The sequence below is a fragment of the Cydia pomonella genome, chromosome 1 (genome assembly GCF_033807575.1).
Source record: "Cydia pomonella isolate Wapato2018A chromosome 1, ilCydPomo1, whole genome shotgun sequence".
Classification (NCBI taxonomy): Eukaryota; Metazoa; Arthropoda; class Insecta; order Lepidoptera; family Tortricidae; genus Cydia; species Cydia pomonella.
Window position 1 is genome coordinate 2000693 of NC_084703.1, and position 17516 is coordinate 2018208.

The 17516-nt window shown below is 43.1% G+C and overlaps 2 protein-coding genes across 2 annotated transcripts in view; one reads left to right on the plus strand and one right to left on the minus strand.

The window, feature by feature from the left end:
* LOC133515462 (plexin domain-containing protein 2) overlaps positions 1-17516 on the minus strand; it is an 85754-nt gene that overhangs the window by 11625 nt on the left and 56613 nt on the right. Inside the window, exons 7-10 of the mRNA XM_061848040.1 lie at positions 13266-13472; positions 8691-8842; positions 8248-8320; positions 7084-7227 (exon numbers count right to left, since the gene is read on the minus strand). Coding sequence (XP_061704024.1) covers positions 7084-7227; positions 8248-8320; positions 8691-8842; positions 13266-13472 — 576 coding nt within the window. The remainder of the gene's footprint in view (positions 1-7083; positions 7228-8247; positions 8321-8690; positions 8843-13265; positions 13473-17516) is intronic.
* LOC133515375 (uncharacterized protein K02A2.6-like) lies at positions 18-4626 on the plus strand. The gene has a single exon (XM_061847941.1). The coding sequence runs from the start codon at positions 265-267 to the stop codon at positions 4387-4389; it is 4125 nt and encodes a 1374-aa protein (XP_061703925.1). The 5' UTR covers positions 18-264; the 3' UTR covers positions 4390-4626.

Genomic DNA, 17516 nt, shown 5'->3' on the forward strand with positions numbered 1-17516 from the left:
AGTTTATGTGACTGTGTAATATATGGGTATAATGATGTAAGAGGGTAGAAACAATTCTCACTGACATAATGTATAAGTACCTACTTATCATCGCTCTCTTTCAATAAATGGTTGTTACCAAGCGGACGCGTCTTGTGCTTTCTCTCCGTTCTAGAAGTTCCTGGATAGTCAGTGCATCTTAAATACTTCAGTGGCGACGAAATCGAACTGTGAACGCGTGTGAAACTTTTTTTTTAGTGGACGTGAGTGAATATCGCTGTTACAATGTCTATCGGTAAAATTGGTGCTTTCGATGTGCATAAGGATAATTGGGATTTATATGTGGAGCGCTTGGGCCAGTATTTTGTGGTTAACGACGTTAAACCGGCTGTGCAGGTAGCGACTTTAATCACCGTTATGGGTAGTGAGGCGTACGAGCTCATGGCAAACTTATGTTCACCGGACAAACCGTCAACAAAAGAATTTGATGACCTTGTGGCGGTTATGAAGAAGCACCTACAGCCGACGCGGAGTACCATGGCCGAACGATTTAAATTTCGTCAGAGGACACAAAGAAGTGACGAAACCATCGCGGAATATACTGCGGAGTTAAAAAAGTTAACAAAACATTGTGATTTTCAAGAAGCCAGTTTAAAAGAGAATTTACGAGACCAATTCGTGTGTGGTATCCGTAATGATAGCATTCGGCAAAAGTTATTTACGGAAGATAACCTAACATTTGAAAGAGCATTTAAAATGGCGGTGGCGATGGAAGCAGCGGAAAGTCATGCGGCGTTGGTACAGGACCGTTCTACAATAGAGGAGGGAGTATCATCATCCATGATAGCAACGGCAGTGCATCAGCTGGCCACGGTGAAGCGGGACAAGCGACAGTCGGCGGAGGCGGCTAGCACCGAGCGCTATGGGCCGCGCGGTCCAAAGGTCACGCAGGGCGACGGGACAAAGGGCGCTATGGGCGCGGGCAAGCGACGAGTCGTTACGAATAGTGCGGACTGGAAGGGAGGACAAACCCAGCAATGTTCGGCGTGCGGAGGGCAGCATGGACAGAGCTCGTGTAAATTTAGGGCCTATGTTTGCAGAGTATGTAACAAAGAAGGGCATCTTAAGAAAATGTGTCCGAATTTAAAAAAAAACGTCTCTTTTCATGCGATGTTAGAAGAGCAGGCAGGGTACCAGTATTCAGACAGTGACAGTAACGGCAGTGAAGAGGTAAATAACTTTTCTATAGATGCTAAAAAGTTGAAGAAGTATGGGCCTTACATGGTGCAATTAAAAGTGAATAATGTAAATTTAGTTATGGAAGTAGATACGGGCAGTGCGATATCTTGTATTAGCTATGATTGTTATAGTCAATTATTTCCTGAGTGTCCGTTAAAAGCTAGCAATTTGAATTTATGTTATTATACGGACATAAGTGTCAAACCCGTAGGTAAAATATTACCTTCGGTGCAATATAACAAAAAATGTAAAGAGTTAGATTTGTATGTAATGGTTAACGGGAAAACGAGTTTACTCGGCAGACAGTGGATAAAAGAGTTAGGAATACTACCTGACTTAGTAAAATCCGTCAATTGTAATAATGTTAGTACAAAGCATATTTTTGACATAAACGATTTCAGTTCCAGATATTGTGAAGTATTTGAAGGCGGCTTGGGAAGGTTTACTGGCGGAACGGTGGGGTTCCGGCTGCGAGAGGGCGCGGCGCCCGTGTTCCTGCGCGCGCGACCTCTGGCGTACGCGCTGCGCGAGCCAGTTGAGCGCGCGCTCGATCAGCTGGTGGCGGACGGTGTGATCACTCCGGTAAACTCGTCCGACTGGGCTACGCCTATTGTTCCGGTGATGAAAAAAGATGGAACCATTCGGGTATGTGCTGACTTTAAACTAACTCTCAACAGATGTTTGGAGGTAGACCGTTTTCCGCTGCCACGGGTTGATGACTTACTTGCTAAATTATATGGAGGGACTCGATTTACCAAATTAGATTTATCGCAAGCGTACGCACAATTTGAATTAGACGAATCCAAACGGTTTACAGTGATAAATACCCATAAAGGCTTATTCATGTACAATCGACTTATATACGGCTTAGCTTCGAGCCCCGGTATTTTTCAGAGGAAATTAGAACAGCTATTTGGAGATTTACCGCGCGTAGGTATTTTTTTAGACGATCTGATAATAACCGGGGAAGATGATGAAACGCATTTAAAAACGTTACATGAGGTGTTCAGAAGGCTCAAAACTTACGGTCTAAAGGTTAGGAAAGATAAATGTACTTTCTTTTCCGAATCGGTGACATACTTAGGTTTCGTTATCAGTAAACATGGTGTACACACGTGTCCTGAGAAAATAGAAGCAATAAAAAAGGTTCCCGAACCAAATAGTATTACGGAGTTACGGTCTTTTATAGGCTTAGTAATGTATTATGCGAAATTTGTCCGAAATATTAGTACGGTACTCACACCGTTTTACAAGTTACTAAAGAAGGGGGTTACGTTTCAGTGGAACCAGGAGTGTAGTGAGGCGTTTAGGAAAATAAAAGAAATATTAACGTCTAGTGAAGTCCTGGCTCATTATTCTCTCGATCTGCCGGTGGTTTTGACTTGTGACGCTAGTAGCTTGGGGGTGGGCGCTGTGGTGTCTCACATTACGCCGGACGGCGAGCGGCCGGTGGCGTACGCGTCGCGAACACTCAATGCGGCAGAAAAGGGCTATTCGCAAATTGAACGTGAAGCATTGAGTATAATATTTGGGGTGAGAAAATTCCACCAATATTTATATGGTAGGGAATTCACTTTACGGACCGACCATAAGCCTCTGGTATCTATTTTTGGCGAAAAGAAAGGAATACCAGTAATGGCAGCTAGTAGACTTCAACGATGGGCGGTATTGCTAGCCGGATATAATTTTAATATTGAATATGTGCGCAGTGAGAGTAACGCGGCAGACGCCCTGTCCCGTTTGCCGGTAAACAAATCGGTCAGTTTAACGAAAGAAGTTACGTATTTGAATTTTGTTCAAGATTTTTTACCTATAGATAAAAAAATGGTTCAAGTTAGCACAGAAAAAGATTCTGTATTAAGGCGAATAGTAAGTTATTTACAGACCGGGTGGCCATCATCAGTAAATGACAGAGAGGTCCAACCTTACTTTTTACGACGAAACGAATTGTATATGGACAGGGGCTGCATGGTTTGGGGCTACCGGTTAGTAATCCCAGAAGTATTGCGGGAAAAGTTATTACGGGAGCTACATGTGGGACACATGGGTATTGTAAAAATGAAGAGTATGGCGCGCAGTGTCATGTGGTGGCCGGGCATCGACGCGGACGTGGAGCGTACCTGCAGGAGCTGCGGCACGTGCGTGGCGGAGAGCTCGGCGCCGCCGCGCGCGCCGCCGCAGCCCTGGCGGTACTTGACGGACGTCTGGACCAGATTACATATTGATTTTTTGGGACCCATACAGGGTAGGACATTTTTGATTCTTATCGATTCTACTTCTAAGTGGTTAGAGGTTTTCCAAATGCAGTCGACCACGGCGAAAGCTGTAATAAAGGTATTAAGAGAGACTTTCTCGCGTTTCGGTTTACCACGAGAAGTAGTTTCGGATAACGGACCACCCTTTACAAGTCAAGAGTATAAAAGTTTCATGACACATAATCGGGTCAAGGTCACTTTTGCGGCCGCGTACCATCCGGCTTCCAACGGGGCTGCCGAGGGGGCAGTCAAGTTGTGCAAGCGGGCTATTAAAAAGGCTATGCGGGATGGTGGCGATATAGATGCAGCGTTGCAGGCTTACCTTCTAGCGTATCGGAATGTAGAACATAGTACCACAGGGGTATCACCGGCAGAGCTATTGCAGCGTAGGAAGCTTCGTTCCAGGCTAGACTTGTTAAAGGATGGATCGGTAGAAGACAAAGTCAAAGAACGACAAACAAAGCAAATAACTTACGCTGGCGGTACATCTAGGGAATTTAACGTGGGGGAAAATGTGTGGTATAGGAACTATAGTGGGGGTAGTAGATGGTTAGATGGTAGAATTCAGGAAAAAACAAGTTCACGTAATTATATAGTTGCGGCGGAAAACGGTTCACCCATTCATAGACATGTGGATCAAATTAAAAGTCGCTGGATGAGCACATATGAGGATCCGTCTCCGTCATCACCAATCCAAGAGTCGGACGGGTTGAGGAGTGAGCGCAACGACACATCTAGTGTAACGGTTGAAGATCAATGCCCTGCGGAGTCTGGTGGAGCAGCGGTGACAGCTCCCTCGCCACCCCGATCTAATACGTCAGAATCCACCGACCCCCCGGTCAACCTTCCCCGGCCCACACTGAGACCTCGGGATAAGTTACGTTCTGTAAAAAGATATGGGTTTGAGATTGACTAAAAAACTTTATCATGAAAATGTACCTAGTTAATTAATTTTCATACATGTTAGAAATAAGGGTGGAGGTGTAATATATGGGTATAATGATGTAAGAGGGTAGAAACAATTCTCACTGACATAATGTATAAGTACCTACTTATCATCGCTCTCTTTCAATAAATGGTTGTTACCAAGCGGACGCGTCTTGTGCTTTCTCTCCGTTCTAGAAGTTCCTGGATAGTCAGTGCATCTTAAATACTTCAGACTGCTACATAATAAAAGACATTAAAACACACGAGTGTGGGTTTTAGAAAAGAACGAAGTGAGTTTCTTAAGAGGATCACACGAGTGTTTTAATGCCTAATTATGTACAGTTACATACACTATTTTATCTATACACATATTATAAACTTTCTATGAAATTTTCGCTAACCCAAATTACAACCTCCGTTGGGGCATCGTTGCCAAATCGTTGCTCTCTTAGTTAAACTCGCGGATATATGGTGGCGTCACCGAAATATTTTTATCGCCTATTTTACAAGAATTTTTTGCAATAGTTACCTTAAAAACAACAAAACATATTCATTTTATACTTAAAACTAATTAGAAACTGTACGTCAAATGGCGGTAAATGAAAACTTTTTTCACGCATGTAGTTTTTTTTTTAAATTCAGAAACAAACTAGAGTCAAGGGCCTATTTTTTTTTATTAAAAACTGATCGGCGATTGGCTCTAGTCACACCTGATGGAAAGTGAAGACAGGGCCTAAGATGGAGCTCACCGGTTCAGTAGTAGCCTATTCACTCTTGCTTTAAAGAGACCGAGGTCATATTTATCAGGGAATACAGAGGGCGGGAGCGCATTCCATTCTTTAGCCGTCCGTAACAAAAAAGAGGAGGCAAACCGTTTAGTGCGAACAAATGGAATGTGTACCACGAACGGGTGCATTCGCTCCCCACGCCTGGACGTCCGATGATGGAAAGGGGAAGGTGGGATCAGATCGTGCAGTTCCTGTGCACACTCCCCGAAATGTATCCGATAGAACACTGATTTCCGTATCATTCGATACAAACTGCGAGATATGTCAAAATTGTATGCAAATGACATGTCATTTCGAACAAAAAGGCATCTCAACTGATATTAGAATAAAGGTCAAATCGAATTGCTGTTTTTTTTTCAGAGCTGTTCCAAATTTGAATGCATAACCAAATCGATTTTGATGTAGTTATGAAGCTATAACAACATTATCACAGACGAAAAATTTGTGAACAGTTTATCGTAATGTTGGCCATCATTTACGGATTTGGAAGGCATCATAAAGGGTTTATGACATGTGTGTAGATAAAATAATTTAATTTTAGAATTCCATTATTCCATATACACATTTTTACACTTAAAACTAGGTGGACAGCATGTGGATCTGGTTCCAGTAGTAATGGTATTTATTTTCGTTGTCGACATCTAGCGTCAAGTAGCGGTTTTATCAGTACTGCTACTTACGTATGAAAAATGCAATGAAAATCATTTTCCCTTTATTAAAACGTGTAAAAATTCAAAATAAAAAACTAAAATTTTGCGGGAGCCCGCTCTTAATTGATTGCTGAAGTTGTGTGTTGATGACGGCCTCGTGCCGGCGGGGCTCGCCGTCAGTGACGTAGACGTCAGTGTCGCGGGTTCAACCCGGGCATTGACCAGTGTTCTATAAAGGGCTGTACCTGGTTGTGTTTTAATGACGGTCTCGTACCCGAAGGGCTCGCAGTCAGTGACGTAGACGTCAGTGTCGCGGGTTCAACCCGGGCATTGACCAGTGTTCTATAAAGGGCTGTACCTGGTTGTGTGTTAATGACGGCCTCGTGCCGGCTGGGCTCGCCGTCAGTGACGTAGACGTCAGTGTCGCGGGTTCAACCCGGGCATTGACCAGTGTTCTATAAAGGGCTGTACCTGGTTGTGTGTTAATGACGGCCTCGTGCCGGCTGGGCTCGCCGTCAGTGACGTAGACGTCAGTGTCGCGGGTTCAACCCGAGCATTGACCAGTGTTCTATAAAGGGCTGTACCTGGTTGTGTGTTAATGACGGCCTCGTGCCGGCTGGGCTCGCCGTCAGTGACGTAGACGTCAGTGTCGCGGGTTCAACCCGAGCATTGACCAGTGTTCTATAAAGGGCTGTACCTGGTTGTGTGTTGATGACGGTCTCGTACCGGAAGGGCTCGCCGTCAGTGACTTAGATGTCAGTGTCACGGGTTCAACCCGGGCATTGACCAGTGTTCTCTAAATGGCTGTACCTGGTTGTGTGTTAATGACGGCCTCGTGCCGGCTGGGGTCGCCGTCGGTGACGTAGACGTCAGTGTCTCGGGTTCAACCCAGGCATTGACGAGTGTTCTATAAAGAGCTGTACCTGGTTGTGTGTTGATGACGGCCTCGTGCCAGCTGGGCTCGCCGTCGGTGACGTAGACGTCAGTGTCTCGGGTTCAACCCGGGCATTGACCAGTGTTCTATAAAGGGCTGTACCTGGTTATGTTGATGACGGTCTCGTACCCGAAGGGCTCGCCGTCAGTGTCACGGATTCAACCCGGGCATTGACCAGTGTTCTATAAAGGGCTGTACCTGGTTGTGTTTTAATGACGGTCTCGTACCCGAAGGGCTCGCCGTCAGTGACGTAGACGTCAGTGTCGCGGGTTCAACCCGAGCATTGACCAGTGTTCTATAAAGGGCTGTACCTGGTTGTGTGTTAATGACGGCCTCGTGCCGGCTGGGCTCGCCGTCGGTGACGTACACGGTGCCGGTGACGTCGGTGCCGTTGGGCTGCGGGTTCGGACTGGCTGGACATTGGCTGGCGTTCACTATTTGAGTTCTGTCACATGCTGAAAAATTATGCCATTATTAACAATTGGACAGTTCTTTTTTTCGCCTACTACTTACAGGTGTAATTTGTTTTTTAACCATCATCATAAAATTATTTGTTAAAAACATCTATAAACTAACACCCATCCCTGCAACAAGCCCGGCCCATTATGCCGGCAGCATTCCCCCGCTGTATGGCGATGGAAACCTATCCGACCAGCCAAGACCTTGAGCGGGGATTTCTCATCACCCCTAATTATTTGGTGTCTAATTAGTATGTATCTATAATATTTGCCACTTCCAGCTCATATTCAAGTGCGCGTGTACCGCGATATGAGCTGACTTGGCAAATGTCCCTATAGGCCGTAACAATAGGACAACCAATTTTAATTTTTGCCACGAAATTAGGGTAAATTGCTTACGAGCTATTAGGGCCAAAATAATTTCCGATGCCTAATCCGATCCATAAATAAAAATCTGACCATAATTATTTATTTTTAATAATATTAATAAACGTAAATATTTAAATAAAAGCTAAAAAAAAAGTAATCTGGGGGCACGGCAGTGTCCCCACCAAGTCGAGCAAACAAGCACGGCCGTACCATCCTTTTCTCGAAGCAAATTTGGATAAACTAGGTACGTCATCAGCTGTAGCAAGGTCGCATTTTTATCGTTTGCCACTATGCCTGTCACTTTCTAGCAAGAATGTAAACGCGAAAGTGACAGGTGATAAAAATGGAACCATGCCGCCACCGCAGATTGTCGCACGCAAGATAGGCGCACGAAGTATACACCGCTTTTCCGTGCCACTGCACCTGCATGACCACTAGATGGCGACACGCGTCGCTTTAACGTAACGAAGACTCTCAAACACAGATGGCGCTTTTCGACTCAGGATCAAAAATATATTTTAATATAATATAATAAGTATTTTGGTCCATCAAATGGCTGCTTCGGGCAGTTTTGCGTGCTGAGACATTAGGGTCCTGTTGGCAGGGCCAACTTGATTCGCATTGAGTACAGAGTGCTAACACACTCACCTCTCAGCACCCAGTCCTGCTTGTTCCTGTCAGTTCCACTGGAGCACTTCTTGAGCGCCTCGCACCACGAGCACTGTAAAAAAATACACAGAGGCTGGAAACCGTTACAAAACTAGTATTCGTAGAGTCAGTATCCGTACTATTTCCCTTCTGCCGAAGCACTAGATTAATTTTAAAACATTGTTTATTGGAATGTTACGCTCATCAATGTTTTATTATATTCAATATTTTTTGCATTTTAGATAATCTTTCTTGGCGATTTTATGGTAAAATTGTTTATAATTGCGAAATATTTTCTTGGAGACACGTCGGTAACGCGATCATCTTGAGTAGGGTGTTGCTCCTAATTTTGTGGGCCTTGTAGGTCACGCGGTGGTATTCGTAGATCGAACACACACACATCGACTGATACACATATCGGGTAAAACTGAAGTCACACTCACATTGAACTCCGTGTCGTGATTGGTGCACTCCTCGCACGTGTTGTATTGGAGACAGGTCGGTAACGCGATCATCTTCAGGAGGGTGTGGCTGGTAATGTTATGCCCCTTGTAGGTCACGCGGTGGTATTCGTAGATAGTCTTCCTTCGGACGTCTAGAGAAAATATTAGAAGCTTAACGCTTTGATTGACACGATTATTATTATAAAATATGACGCGCCATCGTAAACCATGTAGTAAATTACAGAAGACCGCAGCCAAATAACACTAGACCCTACTCATAGTGTTGTGTTCCTGCCGGTGAGTAAGGTTGCCAGAGCTCAACGAGGGTGGGAGGGAGTTAGGGTTGGCTACGGATACTGCTAACCATCAGGCGGGCCGTATGCTTGTTTGCCACCGACATAGTATATTAAAAAAAAGGCTCCCATACAAGATATCAATATCTATTTAGGGTCGGTAACGCGCATGTAACTCCTCTGGAGTTGCAGGCATACATAGGCTAAGGAGACTGCTTACCACATATACCTAAAGATACAGAGGATTTTTCACCCCCGAAAACCTTAATTTTTCAAATTTCATTCAGCGAGCAATTTCCGAGATCCCCGATAAAATATGCAAGAATTGCTCGTGAAGGTATTAATTATTTGGCATTCAGCCACGAAAGAAAATTGTGTATAAATATTTTAAGCGGCTCTTAAGACGCGGATAAAATAAAAATAAATAAATAACGCGGAGCGGACATATTTTAGTCTAGAGAAATTCAATTTAATCATATATTTACATTGTAATTATTCTTGTGATGTAATGGGTTGATACCTGAATGAATAACATTATTTATTTATTAAATTAGTCAAATTAAATATTTATAAACATACACACAAAAAAACCTCAGTATTTTAAAAGGAAAACTCATTTATGGCTACTTGGTTCGTATGAATTAGTGAAATTAACTCACACGTGAGCTTTTTTGTCACAATCCATAACTCCCACGGGATCAATATAGGCCTGACCTTCAGTAACCTGCACGAAATAAAATCTTTTTCGAGCAAATGTGATGAAAACTATGTTTCTCTTACCTCACATGACCTTTTATTTTTTTTGGAAATATATTTCTTGTACGCAGATACACGTGCCGGAACGAGTATCCGAACGTGTATTAAGAGTTAATAGTTTTTTCATCTATTCTAATATGATGACTGTGTGTTATCCTAGATGTCGCTAAAATCAACTGTGTAACAACCAATGATAGATACTATAGATAGGTTATACTCATACATAAGGAGCACAAAAAATAATTCCATATTTATTTCTATACCTACGAAGAAATCTGTTATTTTTGATTAATCTTCGCATTCCATTTATCTTTGTCATACCCGTTGTTAAACATGAGCTTGTCTCTTTCTTTATCGGTGAGCGGGAGCACGTTAGCGCGTGGACATCTCTCGCTTGCCCAGATCCGACTAAAGGCAACTTGTACTGTCACAAGGTAAGCGCTTCAATTTTGGAACGCATATAACCTATCTTTAGTAATAATAAATCATTGGTAACAACTAAAGTGTCGAACACACATAGAAATGTTCGCTGTAACGTATGTTATAAACAATGATGGGTGTTTTGATGGAAATGTGTTTGCATAAATGATATTTATAATATAATATAATAAATAGTAAAAGGGAACCGTAAATACACGCAAAATATATCTAAAATTTAACTAGAAAAATAATACATGAAGAAAAATAAAGAATATGATTTAAGTGACAACAATTAAGGCTAGTAATTGAATGTAAAAAAAACATGGCAGCAACAAAGTATGACAGAGCCACTATAAATGATATTTTCATAGAAATTTCACGTTTATGGTGGCACTTTTACACTGTCAATTGCTAAGCCAGTGCGAAGCTCCGACAGACTGTATATCAATGAGAATTTTAAATAGAGGTGTATTGTCAAAGAAAAGATTGTAGCAACGTAAATTTACTGCCATCTTTCGACACATGATTAAAGCTTTTAGAACGCCATTCGACTTTGATCATTTTTCTTTCATTGATATGTTCAATTTGTTAAATATCATAAAGTGCCATCTTACCGGGCACAACCGCTCGCTCGAAACGATGCCGCCATACCTTCGGCTTTTGATCTATTAGATGGCGCCACTTTTTGATATTTAACAAATTGAATACATATCAGTGAAAGAATAAGGATCAAAGTCAAATGGCGTCCTAAAAGTTTTAATTATGTGTCGAGAAACGGCAGAAAATTTACGTCGTTCCGAATTTTTTTTTTCACAGTACACATCCATTTCAAGCTCTCTTTGTCTATATGTCTTAGGCCTCTAAAAATAAGAGCTACATTTGAAAGCGATAATACAAAAATAAACAACGTCGCTACGTATATTATTGTATTTACGTATTCCGTGATTTCGGTGGTTCTTCCCCTGGATAGTGAACGAGTTCTCTTGCTGGCCTTTGTGGCATTTCGGTGGCGCGCCTGAATGCCAAAACACGTTTTATGCATACTAATAGCATAATGGTACATTGTGCGAGGTAAATGGTCACAATTTTATCATACACAGACAATATTAATACACACTTCTTTCTTCCTAGCGTTGTCCCGGCATATTGCCACGGCTCAAGGTAGCCTGGGGTCCGCTTTGACAACTAATCCCAAGATTTGGCGTAGGCACTAGTTTTTACGAAAGCGACTGCCGTCTGACCTTCCAAACCAGAGGGTACTAGGCCTTGTTGGGATTAGTCCGGTTTCCTCACGATATTTTCCTTCACCGAAAAGCGACTGGTAAATATCAAATAATATTCCGTACATAAATTCCGAAAAACTTATTGGTACGAGCCGGGGTTTGAACCCGCGACCTCCGGATTGCAAGTCGCACGCTCTTACCGCAACAACGCTTGCTTTTAAACATATCTTATACACACAATGCTTTTAAACATATCTGCAAAGAATTAAATACATCTTAATGGTTGAGAGAAAAGGGGATGGCCGCTTCTCCAAACGTAGTCCTTCTTCTCTGGATATCGACATTATGGAACATGTTTTTACATAATTTGATGTATATTAATCACAGCTATACCCTCACATTTAACTTTTTTTAGATTTTTTGATTAGCAAATATTTTGGCAAAAAAATATTTTCGGTACAAGCTTTCATCGCTGACTGTACTTTTCTTTCCACAGGCAACAAATACTCATCGAGCCAATTCTAAAAGCCTCAAACATATTTAGGTTGCGTTGTTTTATCACAGAGTTTCTATAGCTACCTCGGTGGTACCATAATATTGGATAGTCACCGTACTTACATATGTAAATTCTCAGCTTCATCGGAAACCAGGAAGTGGTTCAAATTTAGAATATACATTCCTTTCCATTATTTTACGTTCTAATCTGCCATTTTTGATTTTATTTGTAATTTAGCTACCATAATGTGATCTCCAGTGGCGTTCATAATTATTGTTACCGTGAAAAGGAAAGACGTGGCACGGAAATCAAATACCTTGACTGTGTTCTTCTGCAGATAATATGGCCAGAATTATCGTGGCATTTTTGAATTGTCATAGAGAATTCTCATTTATCGATTTCACCGAAATTATATCCATATATACTCCCGGCCAAAAGTATGTAAACAAGCTTATATTTAAGCGATGTTATATATACTACTGATTAGAAACAAAATGGTAAATATAATAGTAGAAGTTTTTAAAAGTAAATTACTCAAGATGTGGCTATGATATTTGCCAGTTCAATATTTCATAGCAATTAAAAGGGTATAATTATGTTACTTTTACCTATTTTTTTTTATGTTTTTGACTATATTTTAGGATGTTTTGATATTTAGCGAGTATTTTCAACCTTTTGTGGGTCCTTAATGTAAATTTTAGGTTACAATTATAAATTATTTATTTATTTAATTTATTGTAATGTATTATGTTTGTTTGTATGATCCCAGATGGTCGAAATAAATGAAAATTTAATTTAATTTAATAAAACAAGGACAAAAACATGAGATATTAAAGAAAACAACCTTGTTTCCATGGCCTTGGGTGTACGCCGACGTAGAGCATTCTTTTTCTACATATAGAAATTGGATCTTTCAGTGTAAAAGGAGTCATTTAAAACCAGACAGTATGGAAAAAAGTATGACTATCTATTCGTTTTATAAGGAAACTAATAAAACACTTCTTAGCACTACAATGTACATCATTTTGCGTTCACATTTGACGACCGGTCTCGCCTAGTGGGTAACCCTGCCTATGAAGCCGAAGGTCCTGGGTTCGAATCCCGCTAGGGGCATTTATTTGTGTGATGAGCACATATATTTGTTCCTGAGTCATGGATGTTCTCTAATTAATTAAATAAGCCTTCTTAATTTATAATATAACTAGTTGGACTTAGTCAATTTGAATAAGATTCGTCTGTATTCCCTATAAATATGACCTCGGTCTCTTTGAAGCAAGAGTGAATAGGCTACTACTGAACCGGTGAGCTCCATCTTAGGCCCTGTCTTCACTTCCCATCAGGTGTGACTAGAGCGAAAAAAAAAACTGACACACAGACAAATACTCACAGAACATCATCCTGTCAGTGAGATAGGCGTCCGAGATCCCCACTTTGACCGGGTGCTCGTTATCATTGATCAATTGCACCGGAATCGGTATGTCCTTGTACGCGAACGTTATATCCCCGTTCTTGTACAGGGTGGCGGCGAACGTGAAGTTCTTCGTTTTGTCCTCGCGGAGATTCACGTTTTCCCATAGCGCGGTGAATTTCTCGCCTGTTATAGAAAAGTTTTATTAGCTTCTGTTTTTTTACCTATATAAATAAATAAATATTATAGGACATTATTACACAAATTGACTAAGTCCCACAGTAAGCTCAATAAGGCTCGTGTTGAGGGTACTTAGACAACGATATATATAATATATAAATATTTATAAATACTTAAATACATAGAAAACACTCATGACTCAGGAACAAATATCCATGCTCATCACACGAATACATGCCCTTACCAGGATTTGAACCCGGGACCATCAGCTTCGTAGGCAGGGTCACTACCCACTAGGCCACACTAGGTAGTATTTATACATATTTATATATTATATATATCGTTGTCTAAGTACCCTCAATACAAGCCTTATTGAGCTTACTGTGGGACTTAGTCAATTTGTGTAATAATGTCCTATAATATTTATTATTTATTTATTTATTATAAAACAAATGCAACCCTGTTACAATTGAATATGATTTAAATTTCATTGAACTGAATAAGTCCTATAGGTAGAACCTTGGGCGTTACGAGGATAATAATCCTCTGTATATATCCATTATGTATATTGTTATTTTAAGATATTATATTTACGTAATAAATGATTACGAAAAAAGTAAATTGAATCAGCCTATAGTAAACACCCCTATAATGGAACAGGCACCCGTAATGGGATGGTATAGAAAAATCCTTTAAAACAAATATTAACCATTAGTTTTTACCATAAATAAGAGCCAAAGAGCTGCTTAAGTTTAATTTTTCATTGATATTTGTTAGTTTGAAAATTAATGGCGCCACGCATCCCATGACTGGAGCAAAAAAAAAAACCGTAGTTTTAATTGGTTAATAACATTGAAACCAATTGCAGTAGGTTTTATTAAATACATAGAAAACATAAAGGTTGAATTGGAAATTCAACTTTTAAAGCATAAAGCGGTAGAAATTTTACAGATGTCGGTGAAATAGCAAAAATAATCCAAATTTTCACTTAAATTTCCCATGATTGGTGCCGTTAATATATGCGGCGTGACGTCTTTTGTGTCAACGGCACCAAACGGGGCTGGTAATCAGTCCATATCCGGGTCGACAAGTCTAATGAAACTAATGGTGAATCATTCAACATTGTTGAGGTGTTCTATTGTTTGTGCAGTGGTTCCGTCACGTTATTTCATACGTTTTAGGTAGCTCTTGTGTTTGCTGTGTCTGGTGAGAATCTGAGTGAGATGGAAAGATATGGCGGTCTTATAGTACTAGGAAAATATACCCACCGTGGTCATACATCTTGACACAGCTGTCGACAGTGAGCGTGGTGTCGACGTTGGCCATCAGCGGCGCGATGTAGGAGAAGGACAGCATCAGGACGTCAAGGATAGTACTAGGACGATACCCACCGTCGTCATACATCTTGACACAGCTGTCGACAGTGAGGCGTGGTGTCGACGTTGGCTATCAGCGGCGCGATGTAGGAGGACAGCATCAGGACGTCAAGGATAGTACTAGGACGATACCCACCCTCGTCATACATCTTGACACAGCTGTCGACAGTGAGCGAGGTGTCGAAGTTGGACATCAGCGGCGCGATGTAGGAGAAGGACAGCATCAGGACGTCAAGGATAGTACTAGGACGATACCCACCGTCGTCATACATCTTGACACAGCTGTCGACAGTGAGGCGTGGTGTCGACGTTGGCCATCAGCGGCGCGATGTAGGAGCACAGCATCAGGACGTCAAGGATAGTACTAGGACGATACCCACCGTCGTCATACATCTTGACACAGCTGTCGACAGTGAGCGAGGTGTCGAAGTTGGACATCAGCGGCGCGATGTAGGAGCACAGCATCAGGACGTCAAGGATAGTACTAGGACGATACCCACCGTCGTCATACATCTTGACACAGCTGTCGACAGTGAGCGAGGTGTCGAAGTTGGACATCAGCGGCGCGATGTAGGAGAAGGACAGCATCAGGACGTCAAGGATAGTACTAGGACGATACCCACCCTCGTCATACATCTTGACACAGCTGTCGACAGTGAGCGAGGTGTCGAAGTTGGACATCAGCGGCGCGATGTAGGAGAAGGACAGCATCAGGACGTCAAGGATAGTACTAGGACGATACCCACCGTCGTCATACATCTTGACACAGCTGTCGACAGTGAGGCGTGGTGTCGACGTTGGCTATCAGCGGCGCGATGTAGGAGAAGGACAGCATCAAGTCGCCAAGGATAGTACTAGGACGATACCCACCGTCGTCATACATCTTGACACAGCTGTCGACAGTGAGGCGTGGTGTCGAAGTTGGCCATCAGCGGCGCGATGTAGGAGCACAGCATCAGGACGTCAAGGATAGTACTAGGACGATACCCACCGTCGTCATACATCTTGACACAGCTGTCGACAGTGAGCGAGGTGTCGAAGTTGGACATCAGCGGCGCGATGTAGGAGCACAGCATCAGGACGTCAAGGATAGTACTAGGACGATACCCACCGTCGTCATACATCTTGACACAGCTGTCGACAGTGAGCGAGGTGTCGAAGTTGGACATCAGCGGCGCGATGTAGGAGAAGGACAGCATCAGGACGTCAAGGATAGTACTAGGACGATACCCACCGTCGTCATACATCTTGACACAGCTGTCGACAGTGAGCGAGGTGTCGAAGTTGGACATCAGCGGCGCGATGTAGGAGAAGGACAGCATCAGGACGTCAAGGATAGTACTAGGACGATACCAACCGTCGTCATACATCTTGACACAGCTGTCGACAGTGAGCGAGGTGTCGAAGTTGGACATCAGCGGCGCGATGTAGGAGAAGGACAGCATCAGGACGTCAAGGATAGTACTAGGACGATACCCACCGTCGTCATACATCTTGACACAGCTGTCGACAGTGAGCGAGGTGTCGAAGTTGTACATCAGCGGCGCGATGTAGGAGCACAGCATCAGGACGTCAAGGATAGTACTAGGACGATACCCACCGTCGTCATACATCTTGACACAGCTGTCGACAGTGAGCGAGGTGTCGAAGTTGGACATCAGCGGCGCGATGTAGGAGAAGGACAGCATCAGGACGTCAAGGATAGTACTAGGACGATACCCACCGTCGTCATACATCTTGACACAGCTGTCGACAGTGAGGCGTGGTGTCGACGTTGGCTATCAGCGGCGCGATGTAGGAGAAGGACAGCATCAAGTCGCCAAGGATAGTACTAGGACGATACCCACCGTCGTCATACATCTTGACACAGCTGTCGACAGTGAGGCGTGGTGTCGAAGTTGGCCATCAGCGGCGCGATGTAGGAGCACAGCATCAGGACGTCAAGGATAGTACTAGGACGATACCCACCGTCGTCATACATCTTGACACAGCTGTCGACAGTGAGCGAGGTGTCGAAGTTGGACATCAGCGGCGCGATGTAGGAGCACAGCATCAGGACGTCAAGGATAGTACTAGGACGATACCCACCGTCGTCATACATCTTGACACAGCTGTCGACAGTGAGCGAGGTGTCGAAGTTGGACATCAGCGGCGCGATGTAGGAGAAGGACAGCATCAAGTCGCCAAGGATAGTACTAGGACGATACCCACCGTCGTCATACATCTTGACACAGCTGTCGACAGTGAGGCGTGGTGTCGAAGTTGGCCATCAGCGGCGCGATGTAGGAGCACAGCATCAGGACGTCAAGGATAGTACTAGGACGATACCCACCGTCGTCATACATCTTGACACAGCTGTCGACAGTGAGCGAGGTGTCGAAGTTGGACATCAGCGGCGCGATGTAGGAGCACAGCATCAGGACGTCAAGGATAGTACTAGGACGATACCCACCGTCGTCATACATCTTGACACAGCTGTCGACAGTGAGCGAGGTGTCGAAGTTGGACATCAGCGGCGCGATGTAGGAGAAGGACAGCATCAGGACGTCAAGGATAGTACTAGGACGATACCCACCGTCGTCATACATCTTGACACAGCTGTCGACAGTGAGCGAGGTGTCGAAGTTGGACATCAGCGGCGCGATGTAGGAGAAGGACAGCATCAGGACGTCAA